The sequence below is a fragment of the Marmota flaviventris genome, chromosome 15 (assembly GCF_047511675.1).
Source record: "Marmota flaviventris isolate mMarFla1 chromosome 15, mMarFla1.hap1, whole genome shotgun sequence".
NCBI lineage: Eukaryota > Metazoa > Chordata > Mammalia > Rodentia > Sciuridae > Marmota > Marmota flaviventris.
Window position 1 is genome coordinate 22562209 of NC_092512.1, and position 17526 is coordinate 22579734.

The following is a 17526-nucleotide window of genomic DNA, read 5'->3' on the forward strand; positions in this document are numbered from 1 at the left end:
ATCTTAAAACCGGGAACACCCTAATCTGCCTTGGTCCTTGAGCAAGGTCACCTACATTCAATGTCGCTGCAACATGTCAGCAACATGGGGTACGCTGGCAAGGAAATTGTCATACCTACTTGGCTAATGGCTCCCAGCAGAGGCCTGTGGAGCTGAAACCTCTGAGAAAACAGGCTCTCATCCATGCTCATGTCCCCCGTCTCAGAGGAGGGTCCCACAGGCCAGATACCAGAGAAATCTCACAAGAATGGCTCCAACCAGCTGTGGTTGGTCTGGTTCTCTGATGGGGAGGTGGATTGAGACAATAAATCTAGTTCTTCAAGTGTTATGAACTGGATTGAGCTGGATTTGGGGGACAGTTTGGTAAGAAAGGGCTGCTGATCGAATGAAGAAGTGACACTCACTAGAGCCACAAGTAGCAGAATCAACAGGAAGGAGCAAGCCTTTCTTCCTCCACCCTCCTTCCAGGTCCTGACTCTAGAACCCCTTATTGACAGAAGCTCATGAGGAGTAGCTGCCACCAGAGATTTGTGATTTACAAAGCTGCAGCTCCAGCAGCACAAGGCAGAGTGTAGAAAGGTAAGTTTGTCATCGTGGAAAACAGTATGAAGCTTCCTCAAAAAACTAGAAATAGAACTACTATATGATGCAGCTGTCCCCACTAGTGAGTATGTAACCGAAGGAAATGAAATCAGTTTGTTGAAGAGACATCTGTACTCCCATGTTGACTATAGCAATATTTACAATACCTAAGAAATAGAAGCAACCTAAGAGTCCAATAACTGATGAATGGATAAAGAGTCCAATAACTGATGAATGGATAAAGAAAATGTGGTACACATGCACATGGAATATTCTTCTGTCATTAAAAAAGGTGTAATTATGCCATTTGCAGCAACATGGATGAATCTAAAGGAAATTGTGTTGGCTTCTACATATAAGTCAGACACAGAAAGACAAATACTGCATGTTCTCACTTATATGTAGAAGCCAAAAGGTTGATCTCAAAGAAGTAGATAATAGAACAGTGGTTACCAGAGTCTAGGAAGGGTGTGAGGAGAAAGGGACAGGGAAAGGATGGTCAATGGTACAAGGGTGCAGTTATATAGAAGGAATTATTTCTGATGTTTGTAGTTGGTTACAAAATGTAATAGTGAGAGGAGCTATTCCTACTTCTACCCCTTAATTCCTGAACCTATATATTTTATAGGAGAGATACACTATCTGTGTGTGTTGGTCAGCTTTCTGTTGTTGTGATAAAAACCTGAGAAAAACAACTGAATTGAGGAAAGGTTTATTTTGGCTCATAGTTTCAAAGGCTTCTGTCTTTGGTCATTTGACTCCACTGTTTCTGAACCTGTGGTGAGGGAGAAGAGCATGGTGAGTAGGGTGCAGCAGAGCAACATGGCAGCCAGGAGACAGAAGGGAGGGCAGGGAAATAAACCCCATAAAGGCGCATTCCCAGTGATCTATCTCTTCCAACTTGACTCCACCCCTTAAAGTTTCCACCTCTCCCACCACTGCCCCCACTAGAGGGGAACCAAGTCAGCAATACATGAAGCTTAAGGGGATGTTCCAAATCCAATCCATAACAATTGGTCTCTGATTCAAAGCTTATATTCATGTTGCAGAACAAACCTCCATACTTTCAGAGCACCATCTCCAAATTGGCACTGTAAATGACATATACATAGCAGAGGTGGGTGCCCTCTGACTTTTCATAGGGTTTATCTCCCATCTGCAGTTTGTTTATAAAGCTTGATTAAACATTTCTCATTTGCTACTTCCAGTGCAACTACTTGCTCATCCAATTCAATTTGTGCAGTGTCATCAATGTAGTGGGCCAGTGTGATATTCTGCAAAATGTCAAGATGTTCAAAATTTCTGAAGACTGTATTATGGCTGAGCTAGTAAGCTGCCGTACACATAGAGCAAGACCAAAGGCATACTATTGATCCTGTCAAGGAAAAGGAAAGTTCTTTTGGTGGTCCTTGCAAATTGGTAGAGGGAGAGGTAGCATTTTCCATACCAGGTTGATTTGTTCTAGCAAAGGTATTACACTTGGAAAAACTACCAATAAACCACCTCTAATTAATGTTAAAATAATCCAGTCCTATTTTAAAGTCCATCTGCTTTCTGCCCAGGCCCAAAAGGTGAAGACATAATAGGAATCAACACTTCCGCCTCATTCAAGTATGTGATAACCATAGTAATCCTGGCAATTACTCCATTATGTCTATCTTTTGTCACTATCTGGCAGGAAGGAGAAATCAACAGTTCCCACTTAACTTTCTCTACCCTAATGACCCTTGGTCCATAAATGAGAGAGAGCCAATATGGGAACACAACCAGCTGTTAACTAGTATATACTCTGGAACTGGGGGAAAACACGGGATGAGCTCACAAAACTACTGAGCCTATTAGATTGAAACTTGACCTATAATGCAGTTGATTTGTCACTTGATCATCACAACTCCCCCCCCCCCCACACACACACACTTGAATAGACTAGTTAATTGAGTCAAAGTAACAAACTTAAATGTGGACTAGTGGTATTTTGGGAATCTAGTTAGCAATGGCAGGGGTAGGGGGATAGTAAGTAAGCATTATTTAAATTTTGGGAGGTGGGTAATCATTTCATGACGTTCTAAGGGAAAACTTCCATGATCCTCTAATTAGGGAATATTTGGATGGAAATGTTTAAGAAATAAAGATCTAAGTAACATCACATACTAAGAACTTGGGAACGAATTGAGATGCATTGTGGTTGGTCAGGACTTTCATAGTATTTAATTGGTGTAAGCAATCCTTTTTTTTTTTTTCATTTACATCTAAACTAAGAATTCTTAATGGAAATTATACTACAATAAAATGTTTCAAACTATTCTTTCTACTTGCACATGAAAAACTATTAAGCTTGTCAAATCACAACCACCTTGCTTTACCTAGATGCAAACATAAAACACAAGCTCCTAACTCTGCACAAATAAAGAGAAAGAGGAGGGGCTGGGGATGTGGCTCAAGCGGTAGCGTGCTCGCCTGGCATGCGTGCCGCCCGGGTTTGATCCTCAGCACCACATACAAAACGGAGATGTTGTGTCCGCCGATAACTAAAAAATAAGTATTAAAAAAAAAAAATTCTCTTTCTCTCTCTCTCTCTTAAAAAAAAAGAGAAAGAGGAGAATAATTCTGCCTTCCAAACTTCAGTTTTTCTGTGGGAATGAAAAGAGGCCAAAAGGCTGTAAAAATGTTGGGAGTCTGACCAAATCCTGTTTAAACATAACTGCAAATTATTTTGGATTATTCATAAGAGATAATGGCCTTCAGAAACATTATTTATTAGGTTGGTAAAGTTTCAATGTTCCAAAGTGCTATGCCCAATAAAGTTAGTAACTACTCTTTAAAGCAAAGGTTCTCAACATTTTTACCCCAAACTACAAGATGGGTTATAATCTCATATGCATAGTACCAGGGCTCCCTTCACCAAATTTTAGAGAGAAAGTCGTGATTCAGATTTTAATGGAGGTAACAAAAGGGTAGCATTCACTAAAAAACTATAGTACAAGGACATGAGATACTTTAAAATATATCTTTAAAGGTAATTTTACCAGAAAAATATGTAATTAATCAGTTTCAAAATACTAATGATTTTAATATTTTAATAACTACTGCATAAACATGTTTTCCCAGCTCTTCAGTTCTAGTTCAGACTATTAATAGATGATCAATGCTGAATGAGTGTAGATAATTTTGTTAGAATGAATGTGTTTTAGCATATTTGAAATGGACACTTCCAAAGTGTCCTTGACCTCAACTGAAAATAACATTTCTGTAGGAATTACAATTCTCACATATAAGAAATGTCAGTTTAGCTATTAATAAGTTATTCATGATGTACTTTGTACCTCATCATGATGCTCTGAAGGTAGATTAAGAACCACTGCTCTAAGGTGACATCAAGGCCAAGTCAGGAGCTGTTGATCAGATTTCACTTTTCCAATAACTTTATACATTCAATCTTACAATGCAAAAACATTTGAATCTTTGTACACTTTGAACAATACAATCTTAGAATGCTATTTTGGGATTCTTGCTGTCGAAGTTAACATTCACATCTAAAAGAAAATTATCAACCCACAGGACAAATGGAACTCAAAGAAGGTAAAGGGGCTTTTTTTCCCCTAGCAACTTATAAATATTTATAATTGAGAGGTTCTTAAGGAAATGTGAATGAAATTATCTTCAACCAGGAATCCTATACTTTGCTAGATTATCAGTGCAACAAAGATGACAGAGACACACTGCCAATCAAACACTGGGCTGGGGATATAGCTCAGCAGGTAGAACACTCACCTAGTATGTGCACAGCTCTGGGTTCAATCCCCAACACCGCAAATTAAAAAAAAAAGTCAAAATATATATTTCCTACATACTCTGTGCTCCTTTAGGGTAAAAATATGGATGAATAAAACAAAGAATGTAGGCAAAGAATGTGACAAAATCCTCTGGATAAAGGCAAAGAATACTTAGGTGACAAGGAAATGCTCAAGAGAATACTTTGCACATTGGTACCTGAGTAATCCAGGGGAAAAGAATGACCTGGTAATAACCATATGGAAAACTATACTGTGAAGTCCTTTACGTTGTTAATGGCAAATACTGCAAAATTAAGTCAGATGCCAAAAAAAAAAATGAGGACATTAACGTCAGAAATAATGGTATAATAAACAAATGTAATCATAGCATACCACTTAGTTCAGAAGAGAACATTTTTGAAAAGTCTGATAACTCTAGTTGTTAATAATACAAACATGGAATTTGTGATGTACAAAAACTAAAATATATGTGGCAGAAAAATGGGAGAGGAGTCAAAGTAACACAATCTCCATTGACCTACTACTCCATTGTAGTAGTAGGTCAAATAACGAATGGATAGAAGGTAGCAATATCCATATAATTTGGTAATGTGAACTCTGAAGTTGAAAGAGGAAATTTCCTCTGTATATCTGAGGCACTGCCTCTTTTTTTGTCACAAGCCTTTTAGAACTGTTTGAATTTTTTTTAAACATTTATTTTTTAGAAGTAGTTGGACATAATAACTTTATTTTTATGTGGTGCTGAGGATCAAACCCAGGGCCTCAGACGTGCTAGACAAGCACTCTACCACTGAACCACAATCCCAGCCCCAAACTGTTTGATTTTAAAACCTATTTGCATACAACATTTGGGAGAGATGGGAAACAATAATTTTACAATGAAAAATCTCTATCAAAACCACTGAAAAAAGTGCACTCTATTACACCTAAACCTAACTACTCTATTTTATAAGTTATTTTAGGAAAAAGCATATGGGTCATTATTCATTTATAAAAATAAGTTTAATCTTTAATCATAAATATAGTCTTTAAAGTAAATTAATTTTTCACACGTGAATGTCTTTAGAAGTATCCAAAGAATTCATTATCCTTCTGCATTCTGCTTCTCAGAAAGTACTTTGGAGGTAGATCTGTTCCGGATTCTTATTCTTTTTCTTTTCTTTTTAGAAGCAGGTGATTTTGTGTCCTCTGTTTTTTTCTTTTTCTTCAAACAGCTAAGAGGATTGGGGCCACTTATTTTCTTGCGCTTTTTTCTTCTTCTCTGTTCAGGATTTTTCACTAACCCCTGTTCCTGTTTGAGTTGCTTGATACTTTCTTTCTCATGCACTGAGACAAGCTGACCTGACTCTACCGCTTTAACAAAGGCGATTGTTTTGGGAGAAGGTTTGTCCAAGACTATAGTGTTCTGAATGATAAACATCAGAGGAATCCCAGGCTTTTTCTTTACTTTCACAGATAAATTCTGATCCTATTAAAAAGAAAAATAGAATTATTTAGTTCAAATATGTCAATTAAGGTAACTTATATAGGCTCCTAAGAACTTAATGAGGGGTATACACAAATTATATTTTTTAAATCAGTGTGTCTCACTAAGGGTATATTTTATAATAAAGGAAGGAAAACACAAACTGAGATCAAGCAATGTAAGTAGCAGAAGTATGACCTGGATTTGTCAATAGTCAAGGGTGAAGGAAGGAAGGAAAAAAAGTGCTAAGAGAAACAGAAATTAAGACTTGGATTCTAGATTCAGCTTTGCCTCTATGTAAGTTTATAATTCTGGAAGAAAATATTTAAGCAAATCAGTGTGCATATGAACTTCTTGACCATCTTCTCTTGAAGAACCCTAAAACAAATCACACATTTCTATATCAATAATTCTTCATTCTCAAAAAAGAAACTTCAGTGACAAGAGCAAATTCAATACACTGCAGGTTCTCGCATAGTCTCAAATGACAATTCCTTTTATTGACTGAAAATGAAGATCTATATTTTTAAAATCACTTTCAGCAAATTTTTTCTGATTACAAAAAGCTCCATATACTTAAAATACAGAAATAGTTAAAATTGATTTGTGGTTCAAAATTACCTGTGTTGCCACAAAATAATGATGAGGATTTCCCTCTTCAACCATGGAAAGCAGACATTCTGATCCACTCACTGCATTCTTGAAATGGGGACAATTTCGAACTTGGCATTTCTGTGCAATCAGTTTTGCCCCATATAAATCCTTTCCCAATGTTTCTAATTCCTTTAACACACATCTGAAAAAAGACAAGAAAAAAATGCTATTAGTAGCCCACAATTATAACAAAGATATTTCTTTAAAAAAAAAAAAAAAGGAAGTATAAAACACAATACTGAAGTTTTTAAAATGTAAAACTATACCATTACAATTTGAAATTGTCATAAGGTAGCTATTTTAATCTTAAAAGACTTCGAAAATGCATGGACCAAGCAGAAAGAATATAATTGCTAAAATTTACTTAGTACTTATTATGTGCCTGACAGCATGCACATTGCTTTTTAAAATTTGTTTATTTTTTTCTATTTTGCAGTGCTGGAAATCAAACTTAGGGCCTTGTCCATGCTAGGCAAGCACTGTACCTCTGAACTATATCTTCAGCCCATTCAAATTGTTCTTCACATAAATTCTTCCTTTATCTCAAAATAACTTATGAAGTTACTTTAAAATTATTCTTATTTTAGAGCACCCCATTCTGAGAGATTTCAATTAACACATTCCAATTCAAGCAACTGTGGAAAAGCCAAGACATAAATCCAACAGTTTGACAACAGATCCCTTGCCCGCCGCCAATGGATAGGCTTTTACTTCAAGTGCAAATGTGTATACTCTCAAAATTTGTATATTTTCAACTCAGAAAAGTAAAAATTCTCAAGTCATGAGGATGTTTAAAATCATAACCTCTTTTCAATCTGCATTTTCATATTAATATAAGTCAATGTTTCTCAGTCTCATGTATAAACTACCAAAATTGGAATGACACAGTGATATTAATTTTTTAAAAATTTCTAGCTCCTCTCTCTTCCCCTAGTCTGCATCTCTTATAGAAGAACCAAGTACAGTCATCCTTCATATCTTTGTGGGATTGGTTCTAGGATCCCCACTGATACCAAAATCTGGGAATACTCATCTCTTCTATAAAACGGCACAGTCTTTGCATATAATCTAAACACATCTTCCTGTATACCTTAAACCATTTCTAGAGACTTCTAACACCTAACATAAGGTAAATGCTATATAGGGTTGTTATAGTACGTTGTTTAGGGAATAATATATATAAAAAAAAAAAGTCTCTACACATTTGTTACAGATGCATTTTTTTCCGTCAAAATGTTTTCTAAGGTTCCTTGAATCTACAAATGGCGTACTCATAGTTATGGAGACCCACTTGTATTAGCATTTTAATAAGAAAGGGTACTCAGGCACTTCTTCCCACTAACGAGAGAGAGAGAGAGAGAGAGAGAGAGAGAGAGAGAGAGAGAGAGAAAAAAAAACACCAATGAGCCAGAGATTTCATCAACCCTACCCAGTCCTTGCCAGACTTTTCCTTGCTTCATCTCCTCTATCATCTCATTAGTTTCATTTTGTTTTTTAAGAAAGATGATTTAATTTTTTTTCAGTAATCAGTTTTGACCTGTTTCAGGAATTGCAGACTTATTGAATACTTCCTGGTTGTCCTTCTATAAGTTCTTTAAATCCACCATGTCTAAAATCAAACTACTTTCCTAACTGCAAATTTCTCCTCTAAGATTTGGTATCCTTTTGGAATCATTATTTTTTCAGACATCTTAGGTAGAAATCTGAAATCATAACTGACCCTTCTTCCTCATTCCTACCCATATCCCATCAGTGGCTAGTTAGTCCTACCTATTTCAGCAGTCTCCTTACAAAAATTTTGGGTGAAGCCTTTCATCTCCCAGGTTTAAGCTTGCACTATTTCTTTTTTCCTTTTCCTACCCCCCCCCCTTTTTTTTTTGGAGACAGGGTGTTGCTAAGTTGCTGAGGCTGACCTCAAACTTGCTATCCTCCTTCCTCAGCCTCCAATGCTGCTGGGATTGCAGGTGTGCAGGTGGACTGCTTGTCTAACAAGTGCATGCCCCAGTATCTCAAAAACACGTCAAAAAAAAAAAAAAGTGGGAAGGATAAATTGTTATAATTTTGAAAATCTTAAAGAGTTGTAGAATGAAAGCAATTTATATATCTTGTTTGGATCCTGTGGGAGACCAACCTTACCCGTGACTGGGTCACACTCCCCGGCTGGGTGCTGAGGCACTCAGTCACAGAAAGAGGCAGAGCTTTCCCCAACCTTCTTTGGTTCGAGGGTCGGTGTATGGGTGTGTCTTGCTACAGCCCCATGGGTGAAGCTATGCTCACCTGTTCCTTTGTAATATAATTCCTTGCCCTGTTTAGGATAGAATCTTCCATGGAAGTAAGTGCCTTGTGTGTGTCCCCTTCTCTTACTGTGTCCTTGGGTGTGGCCTACCCAGGTGTCAGTCAACCTGCTCAGAGTGGACATCAAGAAGACAGACTCAGCCTCCTGAAACCTGACCCCTTGCCTCATCTGAATAGCTTCTCCTCAATAAAAGGTGTCAGTGTGTGCTCTCAGCTCTCTTTCTGTGGACCCTTAAGGTCAGAGGAGCTGTCACAGCGACCCCAAAGAAAAAGGTATTTGTGTCTCTTGTGTGGTTATTTTGTGCAGCCCAGTTAGCCCAGTTTTAACTGGAATGATCCCTGAGCCTTTTAGTTGGGAGAACAGAAACCCAGCAGGATCCTAGGTTTTTTGAAATGGGGATTGAACCCACAGGCATTTAACCAGTAAGTCACATCCCCAGCACCCCCGCCTTTTTAAAAATACTTTATTTATAGACAGAGTCTCCCTGAGTTACTTAAGGCCTTGCTAAATTGCCGAGGTTGGCTTTGAACTTGCAATCCTCCTGCCTCAGCCTCCTGAGCTGCTGGGATTTTTTTTTTTTCAGGCATGCACTACCATGCCCAGCTGGATCCTGATTTTAAAAAGACTTCTTTATCTCTTCATGATACAAGCCCAATAATAATAGTTAATAAATAAAATAACCCATCAATAAAGGGGGAGTGGAGAGTCAACAAGATTGGCCATGTTGATGACTGCAAAAGCTAGGTGATAGTTTCATTACATTATTCTACTTTTGTGTTGTTGAAAATCTCCAGAAGTTAAATTCTTGAAAGAAGAAATGCTGTAGACTACATATGTTCCTGCAGAACTTCTCAACCTTTTTAATTTCATGGTACTATGCTATTAAAATGGTAATATTTCTAGCTGGGCATGGTGGTGCATGTCTATAATGTAGCAACTCAGGAGGCTAAGGGAGAAGGCTCTCAAATCCAAAGCCAGGCTGAGCAACTCAGTGAGATACTGTCTCAAAATAAAAAAGGCTGAGGATATGGCTCAGTGGTTAAGTGCTTCTGGGTTCAATCCCCGGTACCCAAAACAATTTTTTAAATGGTAATATTTCTGTGGTACACAAGACTAACTGAACAAAATGCTCATAGCCTGAAACAATTAATTCAAAGGCCCAGGCTACTGAAGACATTGTCTGGCAGCACTGAAAACTAAGGGCGTGAAAAATTTGAGGGTATCTGCAACCCAGTTCTGGCGCTGCTTGAGAAATTCCACCTATGGAAACCTGTCCATCAAATAGTGTGATGTGAATAAAGAAGACAAAAAAAAAACACAGTGTACACAGTAAAAGCTGTGTTTGTGTGTGCACATGTGTAAAGAACTAGATGGACGATACACGTTAACCAGCTATGCAAATACCAGCAACCATTTAAAGGAGTTTTTTGTGTGTGTGTGCTGAAAAATGCTCTACATGACATTAAGACAATCTTATAAGTATTTATAATCTCTATTTTTGCATCTGAGCAATGTGAGATTGAGAGGTTAAGTAACGCTGCCGAAATCACAGAGCTGGTAAGAGTGGGACCAAGATTCGATGCCAGGTCTCCCTGACTGCCAAACACTAGTTCTTATTCACCAGGCTAGCTACACCTGATATTCGCAGTGTACTGCACAACTGCCTACTATGAAGATTTTAGACCAACTGCCAGGGGGGCCTCCACTTATCATCAACTCCTCGTGGGCAGGGCGTTTTACACCTCGAGGGTTCGCAACGCAGGCCTCTAGCACATTCCCCAACCCCTGCGCCTCCTCGCCGGGCCCACCTGGTGGTGCACAGCTGCGTCTCCCCCATAAGGTAGCGAGGCAGCTGCTCCCGCAGCTGGACGCGGCCCCGCAGCGCTGCCTGACAGAAGGTGCCGTCCAGCAGGATCTGGTACGGCTCGCGGACTCCGAAATTGTTGCGGAAGAAGCCAAGATGCTTCTTGGCGTGTTTCTGCCTGGTAATCTTCATGGCTGGCTTACTCCGACCGAGGCCACCAGGCCGAACACAGTAGCACAAACCTTACGCACGCCTGCGTCCCGCAGTGCCGGCTCCTCCCGGAAATAAAGCACCTATGGCCCCGGAAGCAATCGCCTGGGTTTTCCCCTACCGGCCTCCTGGCTTACGTCACTCACAGACTATCGGACGCTTGGAGCGTCGTGCCCGCGCTTTAAGGGGCAGGCTCTGGGGGCGGGGCCCGGGCCGGCGCGGGAAAACCGCTGAAGCGCGCGATTCCCGGCCTGGGCGCACCTTGACTTCGGCCTGATGGTGGTCTCGCTTGGTTTAATTCATTATTTTGCACGTAGCAAGCCTCCAAAGACTGGCAGTATAAAAATAGTAAGTGATAGTGTTGAGCCCAAATATGTTCCAGAAACTTGTGAACTACACCGGGCTAATAACGGGAACTGGTTGAAGGTTTAGAAATTATTTGGTCAATTTGATTAATAAAGAAAGTGAATCAGAGTTCCCCAGTGGATATCTGCTGAGTATCCGCTTCAAAGAAAAATAATCAAAGGAAAGGGAGTATGGAATGTGTCCTTATTACTGCCCTTCATGTTTATAATTCCCAAGTGAGAAAAGGAAAGAAGCCAATATTGGCAGGGCAGATGGGTGCACGCCTGTAATCCCAGTGACTTTGAAGGCTGGAGCAGGAGAATCACAAGCTCAAGGCCAGCCTCCGCCATTTAGCGAGGTCCTAAGCAACTTAGTGAGACTTTCCTTTCATGATTAAAAAAAAAAAAAAAAAGTCTGGGGATGTGGCTCAGTGGTAGAGTGCCCTGGGTTCCATCCCCAGTACCACAAGAACAACAAAAAAGTCAGTATTGGACAGCCATGGCTTGGGAGGTTTGTAGTGACTGCTTTCCTGTAAAAAAGTTAAGCACAATGCCAGAAGCCATGTTGTACACCTGTAATCCCAGTGGCTTGGGAGGCTGAGGCAGATGGATCACGAGTTCAAAGCTAGCTTCAGCAAAAGCGAGGCTCTAAGAACTCAGTGTGACCCTGGGATGTGGCTCAGTGTTGGAATGCCCCTGGGTTCAATCCTCAGTACAAAAAAAAAAGAGTTAAGCTCAGATACTAAGGGCATGTGGTTCCTGGGTGTGGGGAACGTAGGTCACCAGCTTGAAGTTCACACATTCTTACTATACCCTATAGAAGTTAATCCCACTCAGGAGCCATATGTTAGAGTAAAGGGTCCCACTGTTTTGCATCTCCTCCTCCCCTTAAGACCATTTTTAATCACTCATAGGAAGTGTCCTGGAAGAACTTTCTTTGTGGGGAGAGGGTTACAGGGGATTGAATCCAGTGTTGCTCTATCACTGAACTATATCCCATCCCTTTTGTACTTTATATTTTAAGACAGGTTCTTGCTAAGTTGCACAGGCTGGCTTTGAACCTAGAATCCTCCTGCTTCAGTCTCTGGGGTCACAAGGTGCAGTATTGCCAGGCCTTAGTTCCATTTTAAGGACAACTTTCATGTCCATAGTTTCTGACAGGGGAAATCTATACACTGGGCTAATAACAGGAAGGTACAGAACTGGTTGAAGGTTTAGAAATTATTTGGTCAATTTGATTAGTAAAAAAAAGTGAATCAGAAAACTTCGAGTTCCCCAGTGGATATCTGCTAATCAAAGGAAAGGGAATATGGAAATTTTCATTTTTGTCCTGGCCTGGAATTTGTCCCAGTTCCAGTTTTGGCTGAAGATTGAAAGAACTGTTACAGAAAAATGATTTACAATGTGATTGAAATGTATTGTTTGCATTTGGGTTTTTATTTCAATATATAGGTTTATGAAATTGGAACTAAGGTTTTCTATAAAGTTAGTCCTGACCTCAGTCCCAACCCATCACTTAGATGGCTGCTTTCATTGAACTGAAAATAAATTTAGGAACTGGAAGCCATGAAAAATCAGTGTAGGATTGGATTCGTGGTCCTTAAGTATAATTGCCCACTATGTTCTGATTTGAATCCTTTCTTTATCACTGTATGCCAACTCCCCCTCCAACTATCCTCCCCCTACAAAGAGAGAAATGATACCATTCCAGCCTGAAAAAAACAATTAAAACCTTTTTTAAAGTAGCCTCACAGATCTGTCTACCAGTTCCTTAGCTACTTTTCAGTATGAAGGAAAATGTGGTATAACACTAGGGATTTGAGCCACATTCTATTTTGTTGTTCTTGCTTAAATTTACTAAACTACAGCATAATTTTTTCAAGTTTTGCATTTATGACAGTGCCAATTTGCACAACTACCCTTCTGATGAAAATCTGAAGACAGCCTAGAGTGTTGATTATCAAATTGAAAATAAAGTTTTATATTACTGCAGTGTTTCTTAAAACATGATCCCAGGACTTGTAGGAAAAACTTTTATTGTGCATTTTTAAAATGCCCATTTCTGATTCAGAACAAGTGGTGAGGGAAAAGGGTACTACAATATTCTACCTTCGTCTGCAGGGGAAACATTGCAAGACCCACAGTGGAGGCCTAAAACTGTGGATAGACCTAAAAACTACATACACTATGTTTTTTTTCCCTATACCTGCATATCTATGATAAAGTTTAATTTATAAACTCATCATAAGACATTAACAATAACTAATAATAAAATAGGACAATTGTAACAATATGCTCATATATGTTATGTGAATGTGATCTTTCTTCCAATACATCTTATTGTACCATAGAGCTTAGCAACCTCAGCATTAATTTTTTTTTTTTGTATTAATGCCAGAGTTTTCTTCTACTAATGGGCAGGTGGTGCATACAGTATTGGAAAGGAAGTGACATTTATTAAAAATATCTTCCTAGGTCATTATTATGCTCATTAGTGTTCCTCATGACCTTTTGAAGTAAAATATCACTGTTTATCCAGTATGATATTTTTATTAAGTGATCCACTTAATACACTTTTGTCCAGATGCCAAATGTACTAGTAATGGAAAATCAATATTTGGCCACCACCAAGGCAGAAGTCAAATGTTGCCATTATTGAATAAACTATTTGGATATAAATTTAAATCAAAAATTTTGAAAATTATTATAATACCATTATTAGATTTTGTTTACGTTATTTGCATTTATTTTATACTGAATTTATTCCCATGCCATAAGTTTTTGTTTTAGTTTCTTTGGGGATATCTTTTTCTTGTGTGCAGCCTCCTCTGTGGGTTTAGTAACAATTTGTTCCTTTCAGTGAGGATCATCTCAGTGTGGCGGTGAGAACTCATGGATGGGTTAATGAGCTCTGTAAGTATGGCAGCACATCTTGGGTGCTTTGTTCACCTGGATATGTTCAATGACCAGAGAATCTACATCCAAACTCTGGGCACACCTCCCAACTCTACCACTGTAATGTCAGAATGGCACACATTGCTTCTTTAAATATATATATTTAAAGAAGACACAATATTTTATTTATTTTTATGTAGTGCTGAAAATTAAACCCAGGGCCCTGCATGCACTAGGCGAGTGCTCCACCACTGAGCCACAACCCCAGCTCACAAATTGCTTCTTTAAAGTGATATCTTTAACGTGCTTGGTGGCTTTTCAGATATGCATACCCTTGATGGCCTGTGCAGTTTCATGTGTGTTCTTAGAGTAAACACCAAGATTTGAACCTTTTGATTTGCATGATTTTTGTGGGGTTTTCCAGATCAAGAGAGTAGCATACCATTTTCACAGATCACCTCAGCCGCTTACAGGAAGAGCTATTAAAACCTTTAATGGTCATTATTTTGTTTAATCTTACAGTGCAGGAACAGTAATGTCTTAGTATTGCTAGCTGTTAGCTTTTTTCTCAGTGACCAGGTCACTATACTGGACATTTTCTATGCCAAATACACATTTACATTCAGCTGAGGTTGGTAGAGAATTCTTTTATTTATTTATTTATTTTCATAATTTTCATGTTCTTTATTCTGTGTGGATCAAATATAATTTATAATGAGATATTGTACATGATTTCAAGGATTTTTTTCTTCATGAAATTTTGATGAAGACAAACTGACATTGAGAATGATTTATTGTTGAAAGGTGTGACTAATTCCCACATAGGACTTTTTCATGAAAGATTTATAGCCTAAGTGGAATTAAATGGGTAAACATTAAATACAATTTATAATGGTTATTCTATTTCATTTCATAAATGTAAGTATGGTTTTGTTCAGTTCCATAAGCATTAGAAAATTCATCTAAAATATCTATTGTAATGTTATTCTGCCTTATACTCATATTTAAATATTTATAAATATTTGTTTACCTTCATCAGAAAGATTACTACACTTTTTCTAAATTATCTAATTAACATTCTCTCTAAATAAACAACTTAGCTAAATAAATATACATATTAAAACAAGTTAGGGAAACTGCTTTGTACTGAAGTATGAAGCTCTTCACTGAGATCTCCTAGGATAGACTCCGTTGTGGACTGCTTTACTGTGAAATTTCATATCTGTCAGAAAAGTCAGTAAAGTTAGATCTAAAGGCTATCACATTTTAATAATTTTAATTTTCTTAATTACAAAACAGGAAAAGTTCATCCTGTTATAAGTGGAAGAGTAAAAATGTGTTCATTCCCTCTCCTCTTACCTATATGATACAAGTTAACAAACTACTGTGCATCCTTCTGCAGTGTTTCCATGGTCACACACTTATATCACATGCATACACATGCATGTCCATACATGAAGATACTCTTATGCAAATATGGAATCATATTCCATCACTTCTATACATTTTGCTTTTCTCACTTCACAATCCTTGTAGAAATGCTCATACACACCTCCCCAAGGTCCATTGGCAGAGATCTCATTCTCTATTTTTAATGGTTACATGACAATATAATAAATATGATACAGAATGTGAATTTTTACTATCTCCTCTTATCTTTTCTTCCTCATCCTTTTTTTCCTTCTCTTCCTCTTCTGCTTTCTCTTTTCCTCTTACTCTTCCTTCTTCTCATTTTTTAAAAATTTAGTACTGGGAATTGAATCCATTATAACATCAGATTACCTCTGCAATCCTTTTTCTTTCATTTTGAGACAGAGCCTTACTCGGTTGCCTCACCTGAGGTGGAATTTGCAATCCTCCTGCCTCAGTCTCCTGAGTAACTGGAATAATAAGCATGCACTGCTTTGCCCAGCTCCTCTCTTCCTTGCAGCAATAGGATCCTGATTTTTATTTCGGACAGTGATGCCTAGATAAAAGGATTCATTCTCCACCTCTCTCTGCAGTTAAGTATGATAATGTGCTAGCCAAAGATATGTAAGCATTGCAAGGACTTTTAGGAAGGCTACTAAGGGAAGTTGACTTAGCTTGGCAATGGGCACTTTTGTTCTTTCCCCTTCTTCCCTCCTAATCCCTGGAATTGGGATGTGATGAATGAACTCCGGCAGCCTATGGGTCCATGAGCAAATACTGGCAAAGCAGTTAAGACAGGGAGGCTAGATGGCTGCAACATCTTTCCAAACCTAGACTTCCTTCCCTTGGATATGTTTTACATGAATAAATAAATAAACTTCTACTTTGGTTTTAAGTATGTTATTTCTTTTAGATGCAGCCAAATCCAATTCTAATGATACATTTCAAGTTTGCTCTATAAAGATGTAGAAGAGGAGAGTTATACTGACAGATGTGTTTGATGAAAACTCAATGTTAACTCGTATTCACCAATACAATTGCCCTTTCCTTTAAACAGGTTCAAAATTCTAGTTTCTAAGATGGCTCTAAAAGGTAGACCATTTTTCAAAGCAAAATAAACCAAATCCTTTACACATCCTATAGAAGCCATCTTGACATTAATTTCTTTCGAAAGTATAAGCAATTTGATTTGAATTAATGTCAGGAGGATACATCTCTAGTAGGGAAAATTTAGCTAAATAAGAACCCCAGATGTGTGGGCAAGGGACAACAAGGAAATATTAATGTTACCCTGTAATGGTTAATTTGAAATGTCAACTTGATTGGATTAAGAGACACCAATGATTAATAGGCTTCTGGGTGTGTCAATGAGGGTGTGTCTGGGAATGATTGGCATGTGGGATAGCAAACTGAAGTGGAGACCCTCCCTAAGCTTGGACAGCACCATCTATCAGGATGGTGGCTTGGATGGAATAAAAGTTGAAGAACAAGGAAGCAAGAGCAGATGCAAGCTTGATTCTTATTGGAAGGGTTCTTTTCTTAATTGCTACTGTGATCTCCTGAGGATATCAGACTCTTGCTTTTTGACTTTTTCAAAGCAGACTCTGCCAGTGATTCTCCAGGGAGTTTCCAGAAGCCTTTGGTCTATGACTAGGGTAGCACTGTTGATCCCTCTTGTTCTGGGACCTCAGCCTCTTGGACTGCAGGGCTACTGGTTCCTCCAGTTCTCCAGCCTGCAGACGGCCATTATGGACCATGCAGCTTCTGACTGTGTAAGCCAATCTAATAAATCTCCTTTCTATAATCATACTTCTTGTAGATTCTGTTCCTCTAGGAACTCTGACTAATAGACACCCTTTGTCAACTGAAGAAACCAAGCAGGATTTCTGTGTATCAGCCCTGCCACTAAGAGCCTTGCTCTTCCTTCAAGTCAAGTAACAAAGGGGAAAACATGACTCTTAGGAAGTTTTCAAGGAAATTTCTGTTTGTCAAGGCTCTCCCTATTCTCCCACCCCATAATGGGGATTGAATCCATGGGTGCTTTACCACTGAGTTACATCCCCAGTTTTTAA

At 38.4% G+C, this 17526-nt stretch overlaps 1 protein-coding gene across 1 annotated transcript; it reads right to left on the bottom strand.

The window, feature by feature from the left end:
* Nucleotides 1-5356: 5356 nt before the first annotated feature.
* Nucleotides 5357-10868, bottom strand: Utp23 (UTP23 small subunit processome component). The gene is made up of 3 exons (XM_027948814.2): nt 10600-10868; nt 6463-6637; nt 5357-5844 (listed from the first exon to the last, which is right to left on the bottom strand). Exons 1-3 carry the CDS (start codon nt 10785-10787, stop codon nt 5461-5463), a joined length of 747 nt encoding a protein of 248 aa, XP_027804615.1. The 5' UTR covers nt 10788-10868; the 3' UTR covers nt 5357-5460.
* Nucleotides 10869-17526: the final 6658 nt, after the last annotated feature.